The sequence below is a fragment of the Pinus tabuliformis genome, chromosome 9, assembly GCF_031772625.1.
Source record: "Pinus tabuliformis cultivar Carrire ecotype Pingquan chromosome 9, CPIR1, whole genome shotgun sequence".
NCBI lineage: Eukaryota > Viridiplantae > Streptophyta > Pinopsida > Pinales > Pinaceae > Pinus > Pinus tabuliformis.
The window spans coordinates 132,670,986-132,691,577 of NC_142307.1; the positions used below are offsets into that span (position 1 = coordinate 132,670,986).

The 20,592-nt window shown below is 37.4% G+C and overlaps 1 protein-coding gene across 3 annotated transcripts in view; it reads left to right on the forward strand.

Moving 5' to 3' along the window:
• Positions 1-20,592, forward strand: part of LOC149147451 (Regulator of chromosome condensation (RCC1) family protein) — a 92,270-nt gene that overhangs the window by 23,816 nt on the left and 47,862 nt on the right. Inside the window, exons 2-6 of one of the 3 annotated variants that reach the window (XM_089445484.1) lie at positions 3,841-3,914; positions 4,029-4,113; positions 4,245-4,382; positions 4,497-4,811; positions 5,017-5,256. In XM_089445484.1, the coding sequence (XP_089301610.1) occupies positions 3,841-3,914; positions 4,029-4,113; positions 4,245-4,382; positions 4,497-4,811; positions 5,017-5,256 (852 nt within the window). The remainder of the gene's footprint in view (positions 1-3,840; positions 3,915-4,028; positions 4,114-4,244; positions 4,383-4,496; positions 4,812-5,016; positions 5,257-20,592) is intronic. The other 2 variants (XM_089445485.1, XM_089445486.1) reach the window with 2 other exon arrangements.

Below are 20,592 nucleotides of genomic sequence, written 5' to 3' on the forward strand. Positions count from 1 at the left end.
GTTCATTGGCTTTATTAGTTAGCTTAGATATTAAATTACTCATATCATTGTCAGTTACCTCCGAAAGCCATAGCGAGACTAATGGTGAGGGATTGAAGTATGAGTGTGTAATTTGATATTAGTTTTATTTTTCTGCAAATTAGATATCAGATTGCTCAAGTTGTTGATGATTACCTCCGAAAGCCATAACGAGACTAATTGGCGAGGGGTCAGACTATGAATTGATGTGATTTGATTTTAAGTTTACTTTTCTGCAAATAGATATCAGATTGCTCAAGTTGTTTATGATTACTTTCGAAAGCCATAGCGAGACTAACTGGCGAGGGGTCAGAATATGAATTGATGTAATTTGATTTTAGCTTTACTTGCAATTTTTGGATTTCTTTGAGTACAGTAGCTTAATTCATTTCTCTTGTATTTAGACAGCAGCAGGGATAATGGTTTCATGATCAATAGTTCACTGTTTGTTTGATTAGAATAATGACACGTTTTTATTTTCTTTTAGGAATTAATTTCATCTTTGCATGTTCTAAGACCTTTTGAAGTTTGAAGTTTTGGAAATCATTATAAAGGACATAATTGCCTTGAAAATTTATATCCATACTTGTCTTTTAGAATTTCCATTTCACATTAGGAGATAAACGAAGATAAAAACCCCCAAAACAAATAAAAAATCAAAAACGACAAAAAGTAAGAAATAGGTTATCTTGCACACATAGTGCGCCACACTTCAACAGTTTACGACTCCCGGATTGACAATTAATATAGCAATTTAGGACACTCTAAATTGACCAAACAGTGCATTTATCCTTTTGGCCTAGGAAAACACATTAATGTCTTTTTTTCATGTGACATTACGAGTTATATTAACGTCATGAAGAAAAGTTACTTTAAATGGGTTATGTACTTTGTACTTTAATATATTAATGTCACTTGTGTCATAAAGTGACTTTATGACAAAAGTACAAGGTACATTTTATTATTAAAGTGACTTAATGAGAGAAAAAATGCACATGAAAACATTAAAAAGTGATTAGGAGTCTCATTAATTGAAGGGGATACATGTAAGAAGGGGTCAAGAGAGGAAATGATCTCCACCCTTGATCTAATGAGCTGAAATTTAATCCCAGCCATTAGAGCTCAAGGGTTAGGGTTCTCATCATTTAGAGAAGACAAAAAGGGAAAAGGCAGGGGATTGTTTCGTTCATTCTTCACTCAAGCTTTTGGAGAGGAGAAGGAAAGTTAAGGAGGAGAGGAGAGGTTTCCATAGCCATTGATTTGGAGGAGGAAGCTACAGCAAAGTAGGGGCCCGAATTTCTAGGAGGCTGAAAATTGCTGCAGTTGGTGGCCCAATTTTCATGGGAAAGGCTGCTACTGTTTTCCAGGGCAGAAAATCGAGGAGGGTCTGATTTTCAGACCAGAAAATCGAGGTGATTGGCCCACAAACACCCAGCAAAGAAATTGAGGAGCAGGCACGATTTTCTGAGCTGCTGGGCATGAATTTCGATGCAACAGTCAGCATTTCAGAGCACAGATTTTGAAGTGTCAGAGATTGACATGAATTTCAGATGAAATCATCAGCAGCTACAGGCACATTTTTCAGGCATTTATTGTCCGTCTTCAGCGAGAAAATCGAGGCAGTGTCAGTGAGTGGACAGTTCATTAATTACTGCTGTCTGCTTGCTGTGGGACACAAATTTCAAGGAATTGCTGAACAGTGACATCAGCTTGAAAGAGGGGAGATAAGTACTGTGTTTTTGCTGTGTAATTAATTTTCCTAGAAGCAAATAAAATACTCCTTGAAGACTGGTTTTCCCCTTGTGGGTTTTTCCAGGGTCATTGGACCAAAAATATTTGTGTTCGTTGTGTTGAATGCTTGCTCATTTAATGTTTTTATATCAGCTAGAAATGTCTAGATGCTAGAAGTAGCCTCAATGTTTTAAGTTGAATGCATTTAATTTCTTATAACAGCCAGATGTACATGCTGGGTTTGGGCATTAAACCACTTGCAAAAACTTCAAACTGGGTGGGGCTAGAGGTAGTAAAATTTCTACACTATCTTATTGATGTGTATGACATCTAGGTTACCTCAACACTATAGTCTTTTGGTTATTATATAGCTCATGAATCTGTAGGGTGGCTCACCAATAACTCATGACCATGGAGATATGTAACACATTTCCTACGAAGGGAACATATGTTTATTTACCCCATGCCTCATATTTGTTATATATCCACAACATTAATTTGAACTAGTAGTCACGTACCAAAATTGAACTTTATAATTTACATGTTTAACCAAATCACATAACTAACATTATCATGAACATATATCAATGAAAATAATATTATACAACACATAAATAGGTCTAGATGTACACATATCAAATGTCTATATCAGTCCAAAATATGGGCTGTTTCAATAATGTTACATATTCCTTACTTCGTTCAAACTTTTTCTTAAACTGACTCTAGCTTTGTAAGAATACCTGTTTTTATAACAACTCTTGCCTAATTTTTCTTTGAATTCTTTTGGTTCTATTTTATATCTATCTTGTGCTGGTTAAATTATTCTTCCAATTATTTCAAATTTGGCATTTAAATCTGTTGATCACCATTTTCTTGTTTGTATAGGCGAGCGTCCCTTTGAGAAAATATTATAATACAACTGATTAATTTTCTGTACGGATTTGAGATTGTATGGATTCTGAACTTAATTTGGTGAAGTGGTATGGCTTCAAGCAAATTGTCCATCAAAATTTGTATGGATGTATGAACACGATGGTTAATTTGCAGTGCTATGGTAAGGTAATGTACAGCGGCCTCTACAAAATCGAGCCTGGTGATTTGCAACAGATCTGTCACAATGGAAACAGCTTAGGATTGGTTTTGATACAAATGTTAGAAACATTACGTTTATAATAAAAAATTATTCCCATAACACACACACACATATATATATATATATATATATATATATATATATGATTTACAGGAATGAATGTTCATGGCATTTATATACCTCGTGGTGATCATGTAGACTAAAGGTGATGCACCTTATAATAATAATTACATCTAACTTATATGTCCTATGTTTCTAGGCCCTATAGTCTAATGTTTATTGTAGAAGATAGATAGTGAGACACCACTTGGATCATATGCTGAAATATCTTAATAGAACTCAGAAATCAAGGATCATATCTGCAGTCTTTTATACTGTCTAATAAAATGAGAAGACTACGTGCTTTATGTAAAAACGTGTCTAAGAAAATGTTACTTCACATGCACAAGGATTCTAATATGTAATACAAGGTAATATGCTGAAGGTTACAAATTTCTTCCCTATGATTCACTTTAACTTTCTCTTATTTTGCACTTGCACTCCCACATTATATTCATACTGGTTGTACTCTTCAGTGCACTTGCACTCCCACATTATATTCATACTGGTTGTACTTTTCAGTGCTATTTACCTATTTTTGGGGTCATCTCTCAAACATTAATAAAATAATCTTATATTCTGTTCAAGAACTAAGAACTATATGGTTATTTTCCATATGAAAGTCTTAGGTTCAAGAGCTCTGTCATTTCCCTCTTTTTCTCGAGTCAATGTTGTTCATCACTTGATGCTATAATGCCAGGGGTGAATGAAGACTCTTAAGTTACCAGGTGGATAGACTTTATCACAGTTGCTGTTAAATGCATCCTAGTTATAATGCTGAAGATATAGCATTGCGACTGAATTCAAGTAGCTGTCTTGTGGATTTTTATAGAATCATTTCATAGTATCATACTATGCTGTGCCATCAGATATGACATCCTTTTACATACTTTTCTCAGAGTTGGGAAAGCTTAATACTTGGGGTTCAACAGATGATTTGGGTCAAAGCTATGTGACTGCCGGGAAACATGAGGTATGGACATAGTTTCTGGCTGAAATTGTCTCCTATTTCTTGTAGTAGTCTTTTCAATCCAAACAAGTGGTCTTTATATTTTTAATCATTTCTTGTTCACAATATTTTGAACAGGAGAATCCTGAACCTTTTCCATTACAAACAGATGCTGCTATCATACAAGCAGCAGCTGGTTGGGCGCATTGTGTTGCTGTAACAGGTACCATTTTTAGCTCATGGGGTAACATAATTTTGAATTTACAATATTGGATGTGTGTAGTTCTGATCATATTAGAATGAGCTGACATGATATTTAATGTTTATGGTCTTTGCTTGTTTTCTTAATGATAGATAGAGGAGAAGTCTACACATGGGGTTGGAAAGAGTGTGTTCCAACCAGTAAAGTCACTGCTGATCAGGTGGCAACTGGAACTTCAAGTTCGGAGAAAGAATCATTGGACAGTCAGGCTGAATTGCTGAAAGACCAAGGTGATGGGTCACTTATTAGGTCTTCTTTTACTGATCAATATGAGTGTCCTGACTCTCGTGCAAGTACTTCATCAGAAATTTTACAGAAAAATAAGAATAGTACTGCATCATCAGGTGCTAGGAACAAAATTGCTGCATCTGGTCTCTTGCAAAATGATAAAATGGGAGGGAATTCTTCAGCAGGTACCAAGCCACATTTTAGCCAGTCTGTTCCGAGGATTTCTAGCAGTAGTGGCTTAATGAGTTATGATCAAAGTGGTGAAGATGGGGCCAAGCGTAGAAGGTTAGTTGCAGCTAAGCAAGCCAGTTTGCCTGAGACTTCTGCTGGAGATGAGACTGTCTCAGCACCTCCGTGTCTTGTTACGTTGCGGCCAGGAGTAAAAGTTGTCACAGTGGCTGCTGGTGGGAGGCATACATTGGCGCTATCAGGTATAAATAAAGAGATATCCTGTTTTACACTCTCAAATCAATCTTGGAAGGGTGATATTATGATTATTCATTTCATGGATATTTTAACTTTTCCCTTTCAACAGATGATAGCTACAACAACAGGAGTTCTATTTTATACTCAATGTTGGGAAGAAGTTGAAAAATAATCAAAATTCTCATTATAGATGCTTTGATTAAGTTGCAGATACAGGTCAAGTTTGGGGTTGGGGATATGGAGGTGAGGGACAACTTGGTTTGGGTTCTCGTATAAGAACAGTTTCCTCACCTCAGCCTGTGCCTTGTATTGATACTTCCTCTCACTGGAAAGAGCTACATCCAATAGGCTCAAAAGGAAGCAGAATAGCTGAAGGGCAAGCTACCAAAGTACCTGGTAATTGTGTAAAGGCAATTGCATGTGGAGGACGGCACAGTGCAGTGATTACAGGTGAGTTTTCTGTATTTTATCTACTTGTTTGAATGAGTTTTATGAACTTGGCCTTTATAAGAATGTATTCTGCATGCTAGTATGCTTCATGAAAAAGAAACTGTGGCAAGTTCTATGCATGAACTATGTAAAGTCTGATAAAGTTAATTTAAGCTTAATGCGGTTCATCTAATTACATTGTATAATTATCTTATTTTTGGCTGAATTATTTTTATTTGTGTTCAATGTGGTGGGGCTCTCAAGCAAATAAATCTTGTAAGATAATGGTTCCTCCTTCCGTTATTTGAACTTGTTTGCATTGAAAACTATGCTTTGTGGTGCCAATTTCTAGTTTGGTTGGAATGATTTTGAGTTGAGTGATTCCATTTTTCTTTTCCCTACATAGAGATTTCAACAAACATGTGTTGCGGCAACATTCAAGACCATTGAGTACGGGAATGTCAAATTAGATGAAATCATTTTGTCATCATTTCAGTTGGTGAACTTCTATCATGGTATTTATTTATCCTTTTCTTTGAAGAGGCGCGTTTCTCATTTCACTGGTCATTGAAAAGAGTCAAAGAATCATCCAAATAACCTTTATTTTTTTCATGTATAGTGCAACTATGTTCATTACTATAATCAAATTATGAACTTCTGTGAGGCAGGAATGCAATTTATTCTTAAACTCTTGTTTTGTTGTGATTGGTTTGAGAAGAAATAATCTTTTTATGTTTTCAATGTATAGTATGACTACAGCGGTCTTAGTTTCTTGTTAGTGATAAGACTGTTCAATGCCTAGTGTGTTATAATATCTGAATTTTTAAATTGTATCTTATTGAATTTATTGATCATTCTATTTTGTCAAGGAATATTCTTTTTTTCCCAAGGAAAACCTTGCAAGGAAATCCTCAGGCACTTCCTTGTATTTCACGGATGGTGCCCAGTGTAAACTTGTTAGTGTTGATTATGGTGCTTGATCTAATGGGACATCGAGTAAACAACAAAGGCATCCAGCCTGAGGGATTAAACCCAAGACCTCTTGCTAAATCCCAAAGCACTCAACAACTTGAGCTTGCCTACTGGGTTTAAAAGAGGAAGGTGCAACACTAAGACTTCTTACGAGGTCACCCATCCTAGTAGTTCTATAACCCAAGCACACTTAACTGCAAGGTTTTGAAGGGATCTGATGCATTAACTTCGGTATAATGTCACCCTAGCAAGGACTATTCTTAATCGCAAAACTTAACAATTATCAAGGTCAATTTGAACATTTTACTATTGTTGCAATCTTTCCCTATCAACACTCCGTGATTGGTTGGATTGGAAACTTGATATTTGTTAGCTGTAACTCTATGGTATGCAGAAGTTATTGATGTCTTTTGCCTTCTTAGACAGATGAATTCTACATGTAAAACTTGAAAGATGCAAAAAGACTCCTGAGAAATATAAAGTATGAAAATTTGTCTAGTTTGTTTAATGAGTCATGACATCTATGAGCTAGTCTGCTTAATAACATCTTACCATTTCACATGTAACTCTAGTTCAACTAATCTCTGGAGGCTTTCAACCTTGAGCTAGAATTATTAGTGGTTGGATATCACTGCTTTCGGCACAATGAGTATAAAATTCTCAAACCTTGGTTACTTCATTATAATCAAATTGCTTTTTGCGGGGACAATTTCTTTTTGGCGTTTACATTTTGTGTCTAGAGGGGGGATCATGAGGTAGGATCATTATGTCATCAATAGTTTGATATATACTTGGCAAACTTCAATGTTGCCCTTTATTGGGCAACTTATGTCAGCCCTACACCTTCGTGAGCTAGAGTTGAAGTGACAATTTTATTGCTCAAGTACAAGAAGATTGCATTTTAAGTTGTTTTTGTTAGCTAGACCTATGGGTTATGAACTAGTGACCTTCACACAAGGAGTGCTTTAACAATACATTCTATCACCCTCTGTTCTATGCACTATGGGCAGATTGCATTTCAAATTTTCAATTTATCAGAAGTTGAATACTAAAATAAAATTTCAAGTTCACTATTATGAAGGTTGTTGCCAAAAGCTTAGTAGATTGTTAGATTAGGTATTGGGAATATTACTGGAATGGATTGTGGTCCAATAGTAAGTTGGAGTTCTTGCAATGATGGTGTACCAGGTTCAAAACTTGTTGGGGTTACTTCTCATGATAACATGCTCTTTTATTTCTTACTATTAGAAGTTCAACGTGGGAAATAGAATAAGACTCCACACAATGTGTTTAAGAAAATCTAATACACAAAATTTAAGTGGGTATAGTTGTTACCCGAATTGGCAGTGTATTATACATATGAATGATACAAAACACAAGATGATTACAATGGAATGTGATACTCCTTTATTTATACATGTTTATACTAGATTTGACCTAGCCCTAATCCTAAGTGCCAGATCACTAGGGCCACCCACTAAGAACTATTATATTTTGTAGACCATGGTGAACAACTTCTGCACTAAAGGAATTCCTAAAAAACTAGATAGATGAAAATGGAAAGCCACTCAAAACTGTAACTCTAATCATGCTAGATGTCATAATTTTCTTAGGGCAATTAATGCAACTCAGAAAACTTTACCTCTTTTCTAAAGGTTTCCCCAAGGTTGCGAGGGAGCGCCCCCACCCCCTCGCTCCAGCTCCAGGCAGCAGCAGCTTTGGAGCGCACTCCCTAAAAAAAAACGCTCCATGCCTTTTCGGGAGCGTTTAGTCTTTTTTGCAAACTTTTTTTTGTAATAATATTCCAAATGCAATTTTTTTTCAAAGAAACAAATAAGTTTTGAGAGGGGTAACCTAATGATCAAGCCTATGGCCTTAGTATTGATATGTGATTCATGGTATTTTTTTTGCAATAATATTCCAAATGCAATTTTTTTTCAAAGAAACAAATAAGTTTTGAGTGCGGCAACCTAATGATCAAGCCTATCGCCCTAGTATTGATATGCGATTCATGGTAATGTTAAATTCTTAAAGTAAAAGTGGCATTCTCGTTAATCTTCATTTTCATCCTTTTCCTTAAGTTTTTAACATTACCATGAAATGACTCGGGATGTTTCAGAGTGGTTCCAACCTCATTGGATTTCATATGGAGAAAGGAGAATTTTAGATTTCATTCAAAATCCAACAAGCTTATCAGTTTTTCAGGATTTTAGGATTGGGGGATTGCAATGTTTCCATTGAATTTTGTCATGTATTAGGGTATGGAATTCGTATTTAATCAAGAGCACCAATATCTCTATGTAACTTGATGTTAGTGACATTGGTTGTCGAACTCCTCTATCATGACCCTCCTAAAAATGTGCGCATCACTCAAACAAAATCTTGACTTGACATGCTATGCTTTTGCTATCTCATGTTAATGCTTAGAGGGTGATATTAATGACAAAGATCCCTATACAGATCCAGAGGTAATGACAAAGATACCTCTGGATATTAATGCTTGGAGGGTGATATTAATGACAAAGATCTTGATTTTCCAACAAGACTAAAAAAATTAGATATTTCTTGTGGTGGCAAGAGGCCCAAGCATAAGCAATAGATAATAGATTTACTTGTCTTTTCTAGTTTCTAGTAGTTTTTATAACTATTGACTCTTTCATATTTATTATGATATTTTTTTAAACAATATATGACAATTTAAGTTTGAAGTTGGCAATTATAACTCATTAGTAATGAATTATGAATATGATGCTTCATGAAAGTTGAAAGTTGTTTCATTTCATTTCATGTTAGATTTTATTTGTTGTAATGGTTACACTTAGCTTACAAGTCCAACTTTCGTGATCAATGATGATAAATGTTATATATTGAATTTTGAAAGCTTGAAACTTTAAGATTGATGAATCATGAGACTCAATATGTTGTATGTTACTGTGTTACTAACTTGTGGACGTGGTTGATGAAGATTATAACTTCTAGATGATTGTTGTTATATGGTTCAATCTATGTTTTTTATATCTAATTCATCATTCTACATGTTTTTGTTGACATATATGCATCAAATGTAAAAACATAATATATATATATATCTATATATATATATATATATATAAAAAACGCTCTGTGATTCGCTCCCAAACTGGGAGCTTTTGAAAATGTCGCTCCTGCTCCTGTTTTCGCTCCCGCTCCCTATTTTCGCTCCTGCTCCCAAGTAACCTTGGGTTTCCCATATCTTAGCCCTGTGAATTTTCAGCCTTAGGGTTGTTATGAATTTTAAATATAACAGCAGCAACAGTAGACAATATTTCATCTCCTAACAACCCCAATTATCACGGCAATCTAGGAAAAAGATACCAAGGTGTGCCAACAAGTCTCAATCCTCTAGGGAAATCTTATCATGCATAAAAGAGATCTGAAATTCACTTTTTGACAGCTATAAATTCAGCAGCAATTCAATATTATTATCAAGTCACTTTATAATTTCGCCCTTAACTTATATCAAATCAGCAATAAATACAAGTGCTATAAATCACAGAATCATGAAAAAATAGATGGCTGAAAACCAAATTTGCAATAGAGACAATTTTAGGAATGCTGAAAACTTCGAAGTTCATATATATATGTATAAATATGACTTTCATTTACATACCATACCCTTATCCCAAGGCTAGGACAATCTTTTAGCTTTCTAAAACCCTATCTAGGGAAAACCAAGAAAATCATAGCTAACACAAGGGAGCTCCAACAAGCATCACACTAGAATGTCCTCCAAGACAAGATGTCTTTTTTTCTCTTCAACAACCACAACCTAGGGTTTCATCTTAAAACCCTTATCTCCAAGTCTCCAATTGATGAAAACCTAGCCCTGGTATTCAAGATGCTCCAAAAGCTCTAAGAAACCCTAGCACATCCAAGAGAGGCACACAAGAAAGAAAGACTAATGCACTCCTCTTAATCATATCTCTAACATAAGATAATGAACAAAAATGAAAATGTTAAAATGATTCTCCTTCCTCTATAGATATCAAAGGTAAGGGAGGCCAACAATACATATGTGGGCCTAAACCCTTATAAGAAACCTACAAAGCCACATGTAGTCTCACATATGTGGAGCTCTATACTCTAATGGTACACATGTCAGGGTTCATGATGATGTTGTAACTTGTACATAAGCAACCTCTCATGCAAGGGTTCTTTGTGAGGTGTGTCCAACACTCCTCCAAGCCTTTAAGGGCTTCAACACTCATTATAAGCCACATATACCATTAGGTCCACTCTCCTTGAATTAATATTTTCATAATCCAGGCATCCCCAAGTCAACTACATGCTTTGGTGCAAGCATCCAAGCTACTCCATGTTGTCTAGGGTTCAATGCCCTCTTGTTGAATGCCAAACGCTCTCCTCGAAACATAGGGCATTCTCCAAGCAACTTCATCCATGTGGCTAGCATGTAGAATGTCATCACATTGTTTGAAGATCTCCAATGACCTGAGGAAGAATGCCATGCAAGCATCCAACTGAGAACAAGAAAACACTAAGCAAGCCTCTCCAATGCGTGAATCCATCATAGAGCATCTGGTGGCTAATCATACACCATGTAGCCCAAATCTCAGGAATCACCCCCAAATATGGTGTAAACTCTTTTCGAGTAACCTTTAAAGCTAACATTAGAATCTATAAACACATACTGGAAAAAATATATAACAAAAACTCGGTAGATGGATTATCAAAACATTTTACCACTTTTTCATTAGTTTTGAACTAAAATTTGTGACAAGAAGAACAAGAAACTAATTCATTGTTCATTGTTGAATTGAATTAATTAAACCTATATTCCTACCCTCTCCTTTATGGACTTAGAAGAAGAGTAGGTACAATGAATTTGGATGCATGCACAACAACATATCAATTGGAGATGTTCTTAGTCATGTAAGCTGACATACTCCTAGAGATCTACTGATTAATTGGTGTCTTGAATTAGAGTGCTCAACATACATGAATGAATGTGCCTCTATTCTCAAGTCATCCACACCTTCAAAAGATAGTAAAGCCACAAAAAATCAGAGGATAACATTATCCCTTCCTAACTATGGTTAGCACATGCATGCATGTGCCCTCACTGGAAACCTACAAAAGTAGTGGTGTGCTCTCCAGTCTACTCTACTACCACATCCTCATCTACAGACCATCATGCTACATGGAAATCAATGTTGTATGGATCTACTAAGTGTATAATGTAGCCATAATTAAAGTGTTCAAGTTTGCCACATGTACCTAACCCTGTAGACTAAGTCACATGACACGAGGACACAAAAATACAAGTATTCGACACGTGACACGATGACCTCCTAGAACATGACACAGAGGGCATGTTATATATTATATATTAAAATCTATAACAAATTAGTGAATTACACAAAATATGAAATATATAAAACATTTACATGATGATGATACAAATTCAATATACAACTAATGCATTAACCAAAATAGCATTGAGTGCAATCCATATCTGAACCAAAAATACATCAACAAAGACGCCCTAAATGGTTAGTAGAGTCCAAAAAAAAATCATGCTACAACAAATAACTAGTACTGCGTATCATCAAAATCATTGCCTATATTGGGATCCTCATCATCAATATCACCCTCTAAGCATTAAAATAAGATAGAAAAATCTTAACATGTTGAATCAAGATTCTATTTGAGTGATGTATACATTTTTACCAGGTTCATGATAGAGGAGTTCAACATTCAATGCCACCAACATTGAGGTACATGGAGGGCTTGGTCTTAATTAAATTCCGCTTCCATACCCTCATTCATGATAGAGGAGTTCAACAATCAATGCCACCAACATTGAGGTACATGGAGGGCTTGGTATTAATTAAATTCTGGTTCCATACCCTCATGCGTGACAAACTCCAATGGAAATGTTATAATCCCCCTAATCTTGAAATTCTAAAAACTGTTAAATCTGTTGGATTTTGAGTGGGATCTAAAATTCTACTTTCTTCATATGAAATCCGATGAGGTTGGAACCACTCTCAAACATCCTGAGTCAATTAATGGTAATGTTAAAAATTTAAGTAAAATGATGAAGTATCTTTTATTTTCATCCTTCTACTTTAAGAATTTAACATTACCATTAATTGCATAGCATTAGTAGGGGCTAGACAAGTCCACTTCCCAACACTTGGAATCCCTTCTAACATTTCTTAATTGCCCTTAACTGCACTCCAAAACCTTTGAGAGCTCCAAACTTGTGATTGAATTGTGTGAGAATGAGACAATAAATCGATTTTAAAATGCCTTTTTTCACTGGACATGTGTCCAAAATTTGGGATACCAGTAGGGTTCGTGCCTGACACTAGTGAAACTTGTGTCCTACGAATAGGACATGAGTCAATCTTGTGTTGGACATGTGTTGCCCATGTGTTATATCCAACACATGAAGTACGTAACACGGGGAAGGGGGGGGCATAGGAGGCTGTGTCATGTTACTTAGCCCGTAGAATGATATCTTAGGTACGACTATCTAACAACTTGTGACCATAAGTTGGGCACTTATGGCTTACGTGCATAACTTTGGTGGGATCGCATGAAGCCTAATAATGTTCATAAGTCCATATGACTCGTTACACTAACATCCTTTCTTGAGCTTAACTTGGGGGTGTTGCACCTATTTTGTCACAAGTCAGCAAATTTTTTCAAAGTTCAGAATCATCAGCTAGCTAGGTCTCATGTTATTGTAAGCTCAATTTTTTCAAATTGTAATGTAAATGATGCTAGTACGACTGTTTAATTATGTAACAACTTAGGTAAGCCTATGATTTTGGCAACGAATTTCATCCTAGAATGTTTTTTGTCTCACCGTATTATGTGTGTTTCTAAACACAGATTATCGGCAGAGTTTTTCCCTCTAGCTTAAACCCCAATGCTAGGGTGGAATTTATTGACAAAGTCGTAGGTGAGTCTTAGTGTTTTAAGTCAAGACTGTTGTAAAAGTGATTTGGGAATAATTTAAGCTATTTGGATATATTATTTTATTACAGATCACTTGGTTTACTAGATCGTATTGTGTCGCAGAATTGGGTAAATATTATGAAGGTCTATAATGAATGGGTATTCGAGATTCCCCCTTTGAGGGTTGAATTTGTAATTATTTGATGTAAAAAATATTTTAGTGCATCGTCCCTCGTAATCAGACACCATGGCTGAAGTATTTGAGGGTGGAAAAACAATTAATCCTCTCAAGTGTCGATTAATTAAATTTTCTGGCAAAATACATTTAAATCTTAAGCTAGAAAATTAATTAATTTAGACTTAAAAAATAAATTTTAGAGAAATTAATTTCTCCAAGTGAAAATGACTAAAAAATTCGTGTTGGAGATCCCCCACCAAGGCAAAAATGGACATTTTAAGAAAAAGTTGAGCCCTTGGACCTTAGTGGTTAAGTCAAAATCAAAATTTTGAGGAAATTAATCCAAAATATTTATTTTTGGATTAATAAAAGATGGTTTTTATGAGAAGTTTGAAAATTCCTCAAAATAAATATTTTCGACGGCAGCGATTAAAAGATGATCAAATATTTATCAACGGTTGAAATTATTTTGACGGGGATTAAGCCAACTAGCTGTTATTTTCCACTTGGAGGATTTATCTATAAATTAGAAGCCATTTTGCTTCTCAAGTCATGATGATGAAAGCTCTGACTCTAGTCAATGTAATTTTGTAACACTGGTTTTGTTCCACTAATTTGTTATGAACGTTTGGAATATCATAATAAGAGACTTTGGGGTTTAGTTCATGGTGTTCTTTGTCCGATGATCTGTGGTATGTGCTTTCCTATATTGTGCTTAAAATTTTATAAGCTTGTTTATTCATTAGATGGTGATAAGAACATTCTATTGGTAGATTTTGGGTCTATCTTAGGTGATCTGATTCACCATATGTCTAACAAGTTTTCTTGAAGAAAATATATAGAGTTTGCAGGTTCCCTGACCCTTGGGCTCCAAGTTCACAAACTTTGGAGGAGAGCCGACCTTGTTTGGGCTTTGAGAATTTTGTTTAGTTTTCTTACTTCGCTAAGGCTGTGGGCAATACCATAACTTTCGAAACACATCTGATCTATTGTCATTATTCATTATTTTAAAAATTGTTTCTCAATAATATTTTTCTCACAAGCATTGTATATTTGTATATAACTTGTAACTTATTTTTGTAGAATAAATTTTGTAAATAAATTTTTCTAACCCTTGTTTTGCAGCTATTGGAGTTTGGGGTTTATTTTTCAAATTTTGTATATATATATTGGGGTTTTGGGTATTTTTATTTTCATTTGTGCAAGTGATATCCAAGCCATTTGAAGAAGATTTGCTGGGGTTTTGAGCTAGATCTAGGTCCTTGAGGGTAAAATCTAGTCTCCAATTTTTTTTTGCACGGCCAACATCAAGGAATTTTGTAGTGAAATTGAGCAAAATTGCAGATCTAAAGCAAATTCACAATTTTGCAAGGTTTCAAAATTTTTTAGGGCCTCCAAACCCAACGTCTGCCTCCAAGCCTAGCCGTTCCCCTTGGTTAGCCTAGCCGCAACCCTAAAGGGCTATGACCCCCTTGATTTACCCTTGCTGTGAGGCTTAGACGCCTCGACATCCTCCCTAAGCTTGACGGCAGCCCTTTTAAGGCTTGTTGTGGGCCTTTTTAGGCCTCTAAGGCCTGGTCGTAGGCCTTACGACCTTCCTCCCCTCTCTCTCTGCCCTCGGCTCCTCTCTCATGACCTCTTCTCCCCTCCGCTCAACTCCTTTTCTCCTCGGCTAGCCCTGAAGCCCCCTGTCGTGGCCTTTCCTCCTCCATCATTGCCCTTTGTGGGCTCATTCCTTAGGCTGCAGCCCCTCTAGGGCTTGTGGCAGGCCTCTAGGGCCTTCCTCACCTCAATGCAGGCCTATCTAGGCCTTTTTTTCCTTGCTACGTCCCCTCATTCAGCCTAGCGTTTGCCTCTTTGAGCCTTATCTTGGCCTCCCCTTGCCATCTTTACCCCTTTTTCCCTCTCTGTGGGTGATTATTTAATTTATGAGCTAACATTGGGTGTGTTGCAAAGATTTGGTGTTAAGAAGTTTTGTGATTACAGGTGACTTTGGCATTGGAAAATTTCTAATCATCTCCAAGCCCAAAGGGCTCAAGGGTTTGGTCTCTAAACTCTCTTTTTCTCATTGTTTCATTACAACAAGATAATCATTTCATAATAGTGCTAAAATACTCATAAAAGTGCCCTAAAAATAACTCATGAGTTTCCTAAGGCACTAATAAGTTAATTGCATTTGATGGGCATTCATTATTGGGCATATTTCATGAAGTTTTGAGGACACATAAAAAATCATCAGGTCTGATCCATAACAGCGACAATTGCATCATATAAGGGCCTAACTCATTTAAAATCTTGTGTTTAGCAAAGTGGTTTGGCATTTGGGCTTCCATCACTTGCATCTTGCATGCATTTGACATCTCATTTTGCATCTAAAAGTGCTCTAAACTAAAGGTTACTTACTGTTGTACTAATTTCTCATTGAATGTTACTTGATATCATTGGAACATAAGAGGTTTTCTTGTTCATGCTCTATTGGTAGTAATTGCGCCTTGTAGACAAGATTTGTTTTGTTGTGCTATTGGATAAGAATACTAACATTCTCTTCTCTTGTGAGTCTCATGACCCTAGTTGTGCACCAATAAGCTCACTCTCTAAAAGCACTTGGCATTAATATCTTGTTACATGGTTGAGTATCTTGTGTTACATCAATTGTCCTTTTAAATCTAATTGTCTCTATCAATCTAATTGGCATTTGAAGTGACTTGTTCTAATTGTGAGAGCATTAAATCATCCATCTCTTAAGTGTTTAAAATCATTGGCATCTAAGATCTAAATATTCTTAACTTAAGGATTGGTGAATCTAATTGAAATCATTTGCAAAGCTTCTAATTGTCTAAGAGCATTATCTCTTTTGAGTAATCATCATTCGCTAATTGTCTTAAGTTGATAAGTGCTTCATATTGTGGATCTTTGGCATATTGGTGAATTTTCTTCTAAGAGCATTTATCCTGCGATCATATTGTCATTTACACTTAAGAAATTGTATTGTGGATATCTCTTGTATCTTGTTGGCATTTGTTAATTTGACACATACTTTTGTGGTTGAGATTGTCTCTTATTTTTGTGCTTGTCGATATAACTTAAGATCAATCGTAAACAAAGTACTTAGCATAAACAATCTTAACTTAAGAAGCACTCAATAATATTGCATTAAGCATCCAAAGATTAGTCTTGCATTAATAACTTACCTCCAAGCATAAGCTTGGTTGATAGAAAATAAGACCATCTTTCTCATCTAGCTTGAGGAGCCTAGCACCTTTTTAGAGGTTAACACGGTGGCCTTGTAGTCATCAGAGTGTGAAAATTTGGAAGGCCCAAATTTCTACTGCAGCAATTGATTAAGTTTCTTCTATTTTTTAAAATTACTGAACAAATTATTTACTGCATCCTATAACAAATACCAAAACTAATACACTACAATCTTCACCAATTAAATTAAATGCGGAAACAAGAAACTGAGAAAGAAAGAAATACGCAACACATGACACCGTTATTTTTAGACAAATGTCCCTGGAAAAACCCAATGCGGGAAAACCAGTGCAGCAGCTGAGGGTTTGTATTATTAAGCAGTAGTTTTCTGAATATAATCTTTGGATGCATTAATGGCTATCCAATATAAAGAATCTGACTGGCAGAAGATTAGTGAGAAATACCTCACACTATCATTGGCGATCCGACTGATCCAGGCCATGGATTGATGGCCCCACATTGGCTCTGCGTAGCTACTGCATCAACCTACGCAGTTTTGCATCAGCCTCTCTGGGGATTTGCGTCCCCTCTTCCTGCATCTCCTGCTGTCTAGATATTCGAACTTCATGCCTTCCAGTCTCATGCCCCGACTTCCTGCACTGAAACTCGTCTCTCCTGGCTGGAATTTGAACTCCCTTTGAAGCTCTGCGCTGCCTCTGCTTGGCCTTACGCTGCCCAACGTGGCCTCTGCATTGCCTCTTCTGGATCTCTCTCTACCTCTGCGATGTATTCTTGGATCAAGAAATCTCCCTTCGGAACTATCCGTGCCCCTCACTGCAAGAAATCTCCTCAATCGAATCTCTAGCAACTGTTGTGATGCCCTCTCTCAGAATTTCGATCTCTTGATCTCTCGCTGATGTGTTTTCCAAATGCCCATCGAAGTCCTTATAATCCTCCAGTTGAGTAATCAACGACCCAAATTAGATACTAATCAATGGCTCAGATCATATTGACTTGATCCTCGTCTTCTTCTAGGAGTTTCACCCTCAGTTTAATTAATACCTTTTAATTATTTTAATTTCCTAAGTTTAGACTTAGGCACCCATTAAAAATAATTAATTATTTTAATAAAACTGTCTTCGGGTGGAATTTCCCAAACCGATTTTTGGGCATTGTGGAATACATGTGTCTAGTAATGCAACTTGCTAAAGCATCACCCTTCTCTGTAACATCTCCCTCTGTGCTGTTGATGTCTGACATCACTGCCCACCAACTATTGCGCAAATGCTGCATTTGTATTGCTGCTGACCCTGCCACTGCCAACACTGCATCTGTACTGCAACCCTCATAAGTTCTGCATTTGTGCTGCTATTGGCATTGTCACTGCCAGCACTACATCTGTACTGCAACCCTCATAAGTTTTGCATATGTGTTTCTGCTGGCACTGCCACTGCCAACACTGCATCTGTACTGCAACCTTCTCCTACTGCTACTGCTACTGCATTAACAACAGAAAAACATCCAAAATTACTGAACATGTGTTCAACATGATGCATCTGTTGCTGGAGTTTTGACTGCTGTTAGTCTCTGCGCTGACCCTCTAAAACTGCTGCACTGTCGTTGACTCTGCACTGTGCCAACTGCACTGCTGCCAATTTTGCTCTGCGCTGCTTAGTCTCTAGTGCTCCTAGCCACTGCAACTGTCACTCTGACACTCCTCTGCACCAAATGACACTGGTCCATCCTGCTACTTCTAATCTGGGCTCTCGTATCAAGGTATTGATCCAAGAGGTGGACTCCTCAAGGATCCTGCCCATCTGCAGTTCTTTCGAACTACAGTGTTAGATGACCCCACCTCTTCCTTGGAGGTATCTGGGCAATCATGCCAAACTCCTCGATCTTTGTGGATGTAGCCTTCAGATCATGCTTCTTGTCCTTGTCCTTCTTCTTGAGAGGACACTGTGTAGCGTAGTGACCAAGTTCACCACACCATAAGCACTTGATCTTCGAAACATCTTTCTTCTTCTTCCACTGTGCCCGCTACCCCTTAGATGCAAGCGCTGCATTCTCTTCCTCCTCCTTGGGCTTCATCCCACTACTGCTGCTGCTATCAAGTTTGCACTTGACTAAGTCTCGCCTCATCTCTTTCTGCTGAAGAGCGGCCCACATTCCTTCCCAATTTGGCAATCTCTCTCTGCCCAGGATACTCTAGAAAAACACTTGCCATTCTTCTGAGATTGAATTCAGGGTCAGCCTCATCATCTCGGTAGGCTGAGGTGTTGACCTCACAACTGCCAATGAGTCTCATATTTCTTGAAGCTTCGTTAGGAACGGATCAATGCGTTCCCCCTTGTGCATCTACATGGATCTCATCTTCTGCTCCAAGTACATCTTCCGCTGCTAGGAAGATCCTTCGTATAGCGTTGCTAATGCTTCCCACATCTGTCGGGCAATATCCTTGCTGACAATGTGACATACTATGTGATCTCTCACTCCATTGAGGATCACTCGTTTGGCCTTTGTTGTTTCAGCCTTGTACATTTTGAGCGGATCTGGATCCGCGAGTACAACTACCACACTGTTGACATAGGTTTTGAGATCGTGCTCATCGAGGAGGCATGAGATCCTTGCCTTCCAGATCACGTAGTTGGATGCACCTTCCAACCGATCTTGATCTTGCAACCCATTAGCTGCCATTTGTGCCAATGAAATGTCGAACTGCCTCCTCTCTCCTCTGCGCTGCTGCTGGGCTGGCCTACACACTCCCTGCTAGAGTTAGTAGATTTGCTACTCCCCACTGCTGCTCAGCAAATGAGAATTCAAACTTCTTGGCTGGAAGTCCTTTGAGGAAGAATTCCCTCAAGGTAGTGTCTCCTTCTCTCTTCTGACATTTTTCTGCCCCAGCAACTGTTGCAAAAAACTGCTTCTCACCAGAAACTGCTCTGCATTGAAGCTTTTGTTGCATTACTCCTTCTGACACTGGCAAACTTTGATCTGAAAATCTTTATCTTTGTTGACTCACTCAAAGAGAGATTTTGCCACGAAAATTTTGCCCTCTTGGCTTGGACTGCGCAACTCCTTTGGGGATTTGATTCGCTGCCTATGTAGCACTTCGACTTCCCTCCTTTTCTTCAGCGCTGGGCTCTTCTGGCTCTGCTCTCTTGTTTCACCTGCAGCTCTGATACCATGTGAAAATTTGGAAGGCCCAAATTTCTACTGCAGCAACTAATTAAGTTTATTCTATTTGTTAAATTACTGAACAAATTATTTACTGCATCTTACAACAAATACCGAAACTCATACACTACAGCCTTCACCAATTAAATTAAATGTAGAAACAAGAAACTGAGTAAGAAAGAAATCCACAACACATGACACCGTTATTTTTGGACAAATGCCCTCAGAAAAACCCAATGCGGGAAAACCGGTGCAACAACTGAGGGTTTGTATTATTAAGCAATAGTTTTTTGAATACAATCTTTGGATGCATTACTGGCTATCAAATATAGAGAATTTGACTAGCAGAAGATTAGTGAGAAATACCTTACACTATCACTGGCGATTCGATTGATCAAGGCCCTAAATTGCTGGCCCCATGTTGGCTCTGTGCAGCTACTGCGTCAGCCTCTCTGGGGATTTGCGTCACCTCTTCTTGGATCTCTTGTTCTCTGGAGATTCGAACTTCAGGCCTTCCGGTCTCACACCCCAGCTTCCTGCGCTGAAAATCATCTCTCCTGGCTGGCATTCGAATTCCCTCTAAAGCTTTGCGTTGCGTTTGCTTGGCCTTACTCTACCCACTGTGGCCTCTGCGCTGCCTCTTCTGGATCTCTCTTTGCCTCCTCTGCGATGTATTCATAGATCAGGAAATCTTCCTCTTGAACTATCCCTGCCCCTCACTGCAAGAAATCTCCTCAATCAAATCTCTAGCAACCGGCGCATTGCCCTCTCTGAAAAATTCGATCTCTTGATCTCTCTCTGATTTGTTTTCCAAATGCCCATTGAAGTCCTTATAATCCTCCAGTTGAGTAATCAACGACCAAGATTAGATT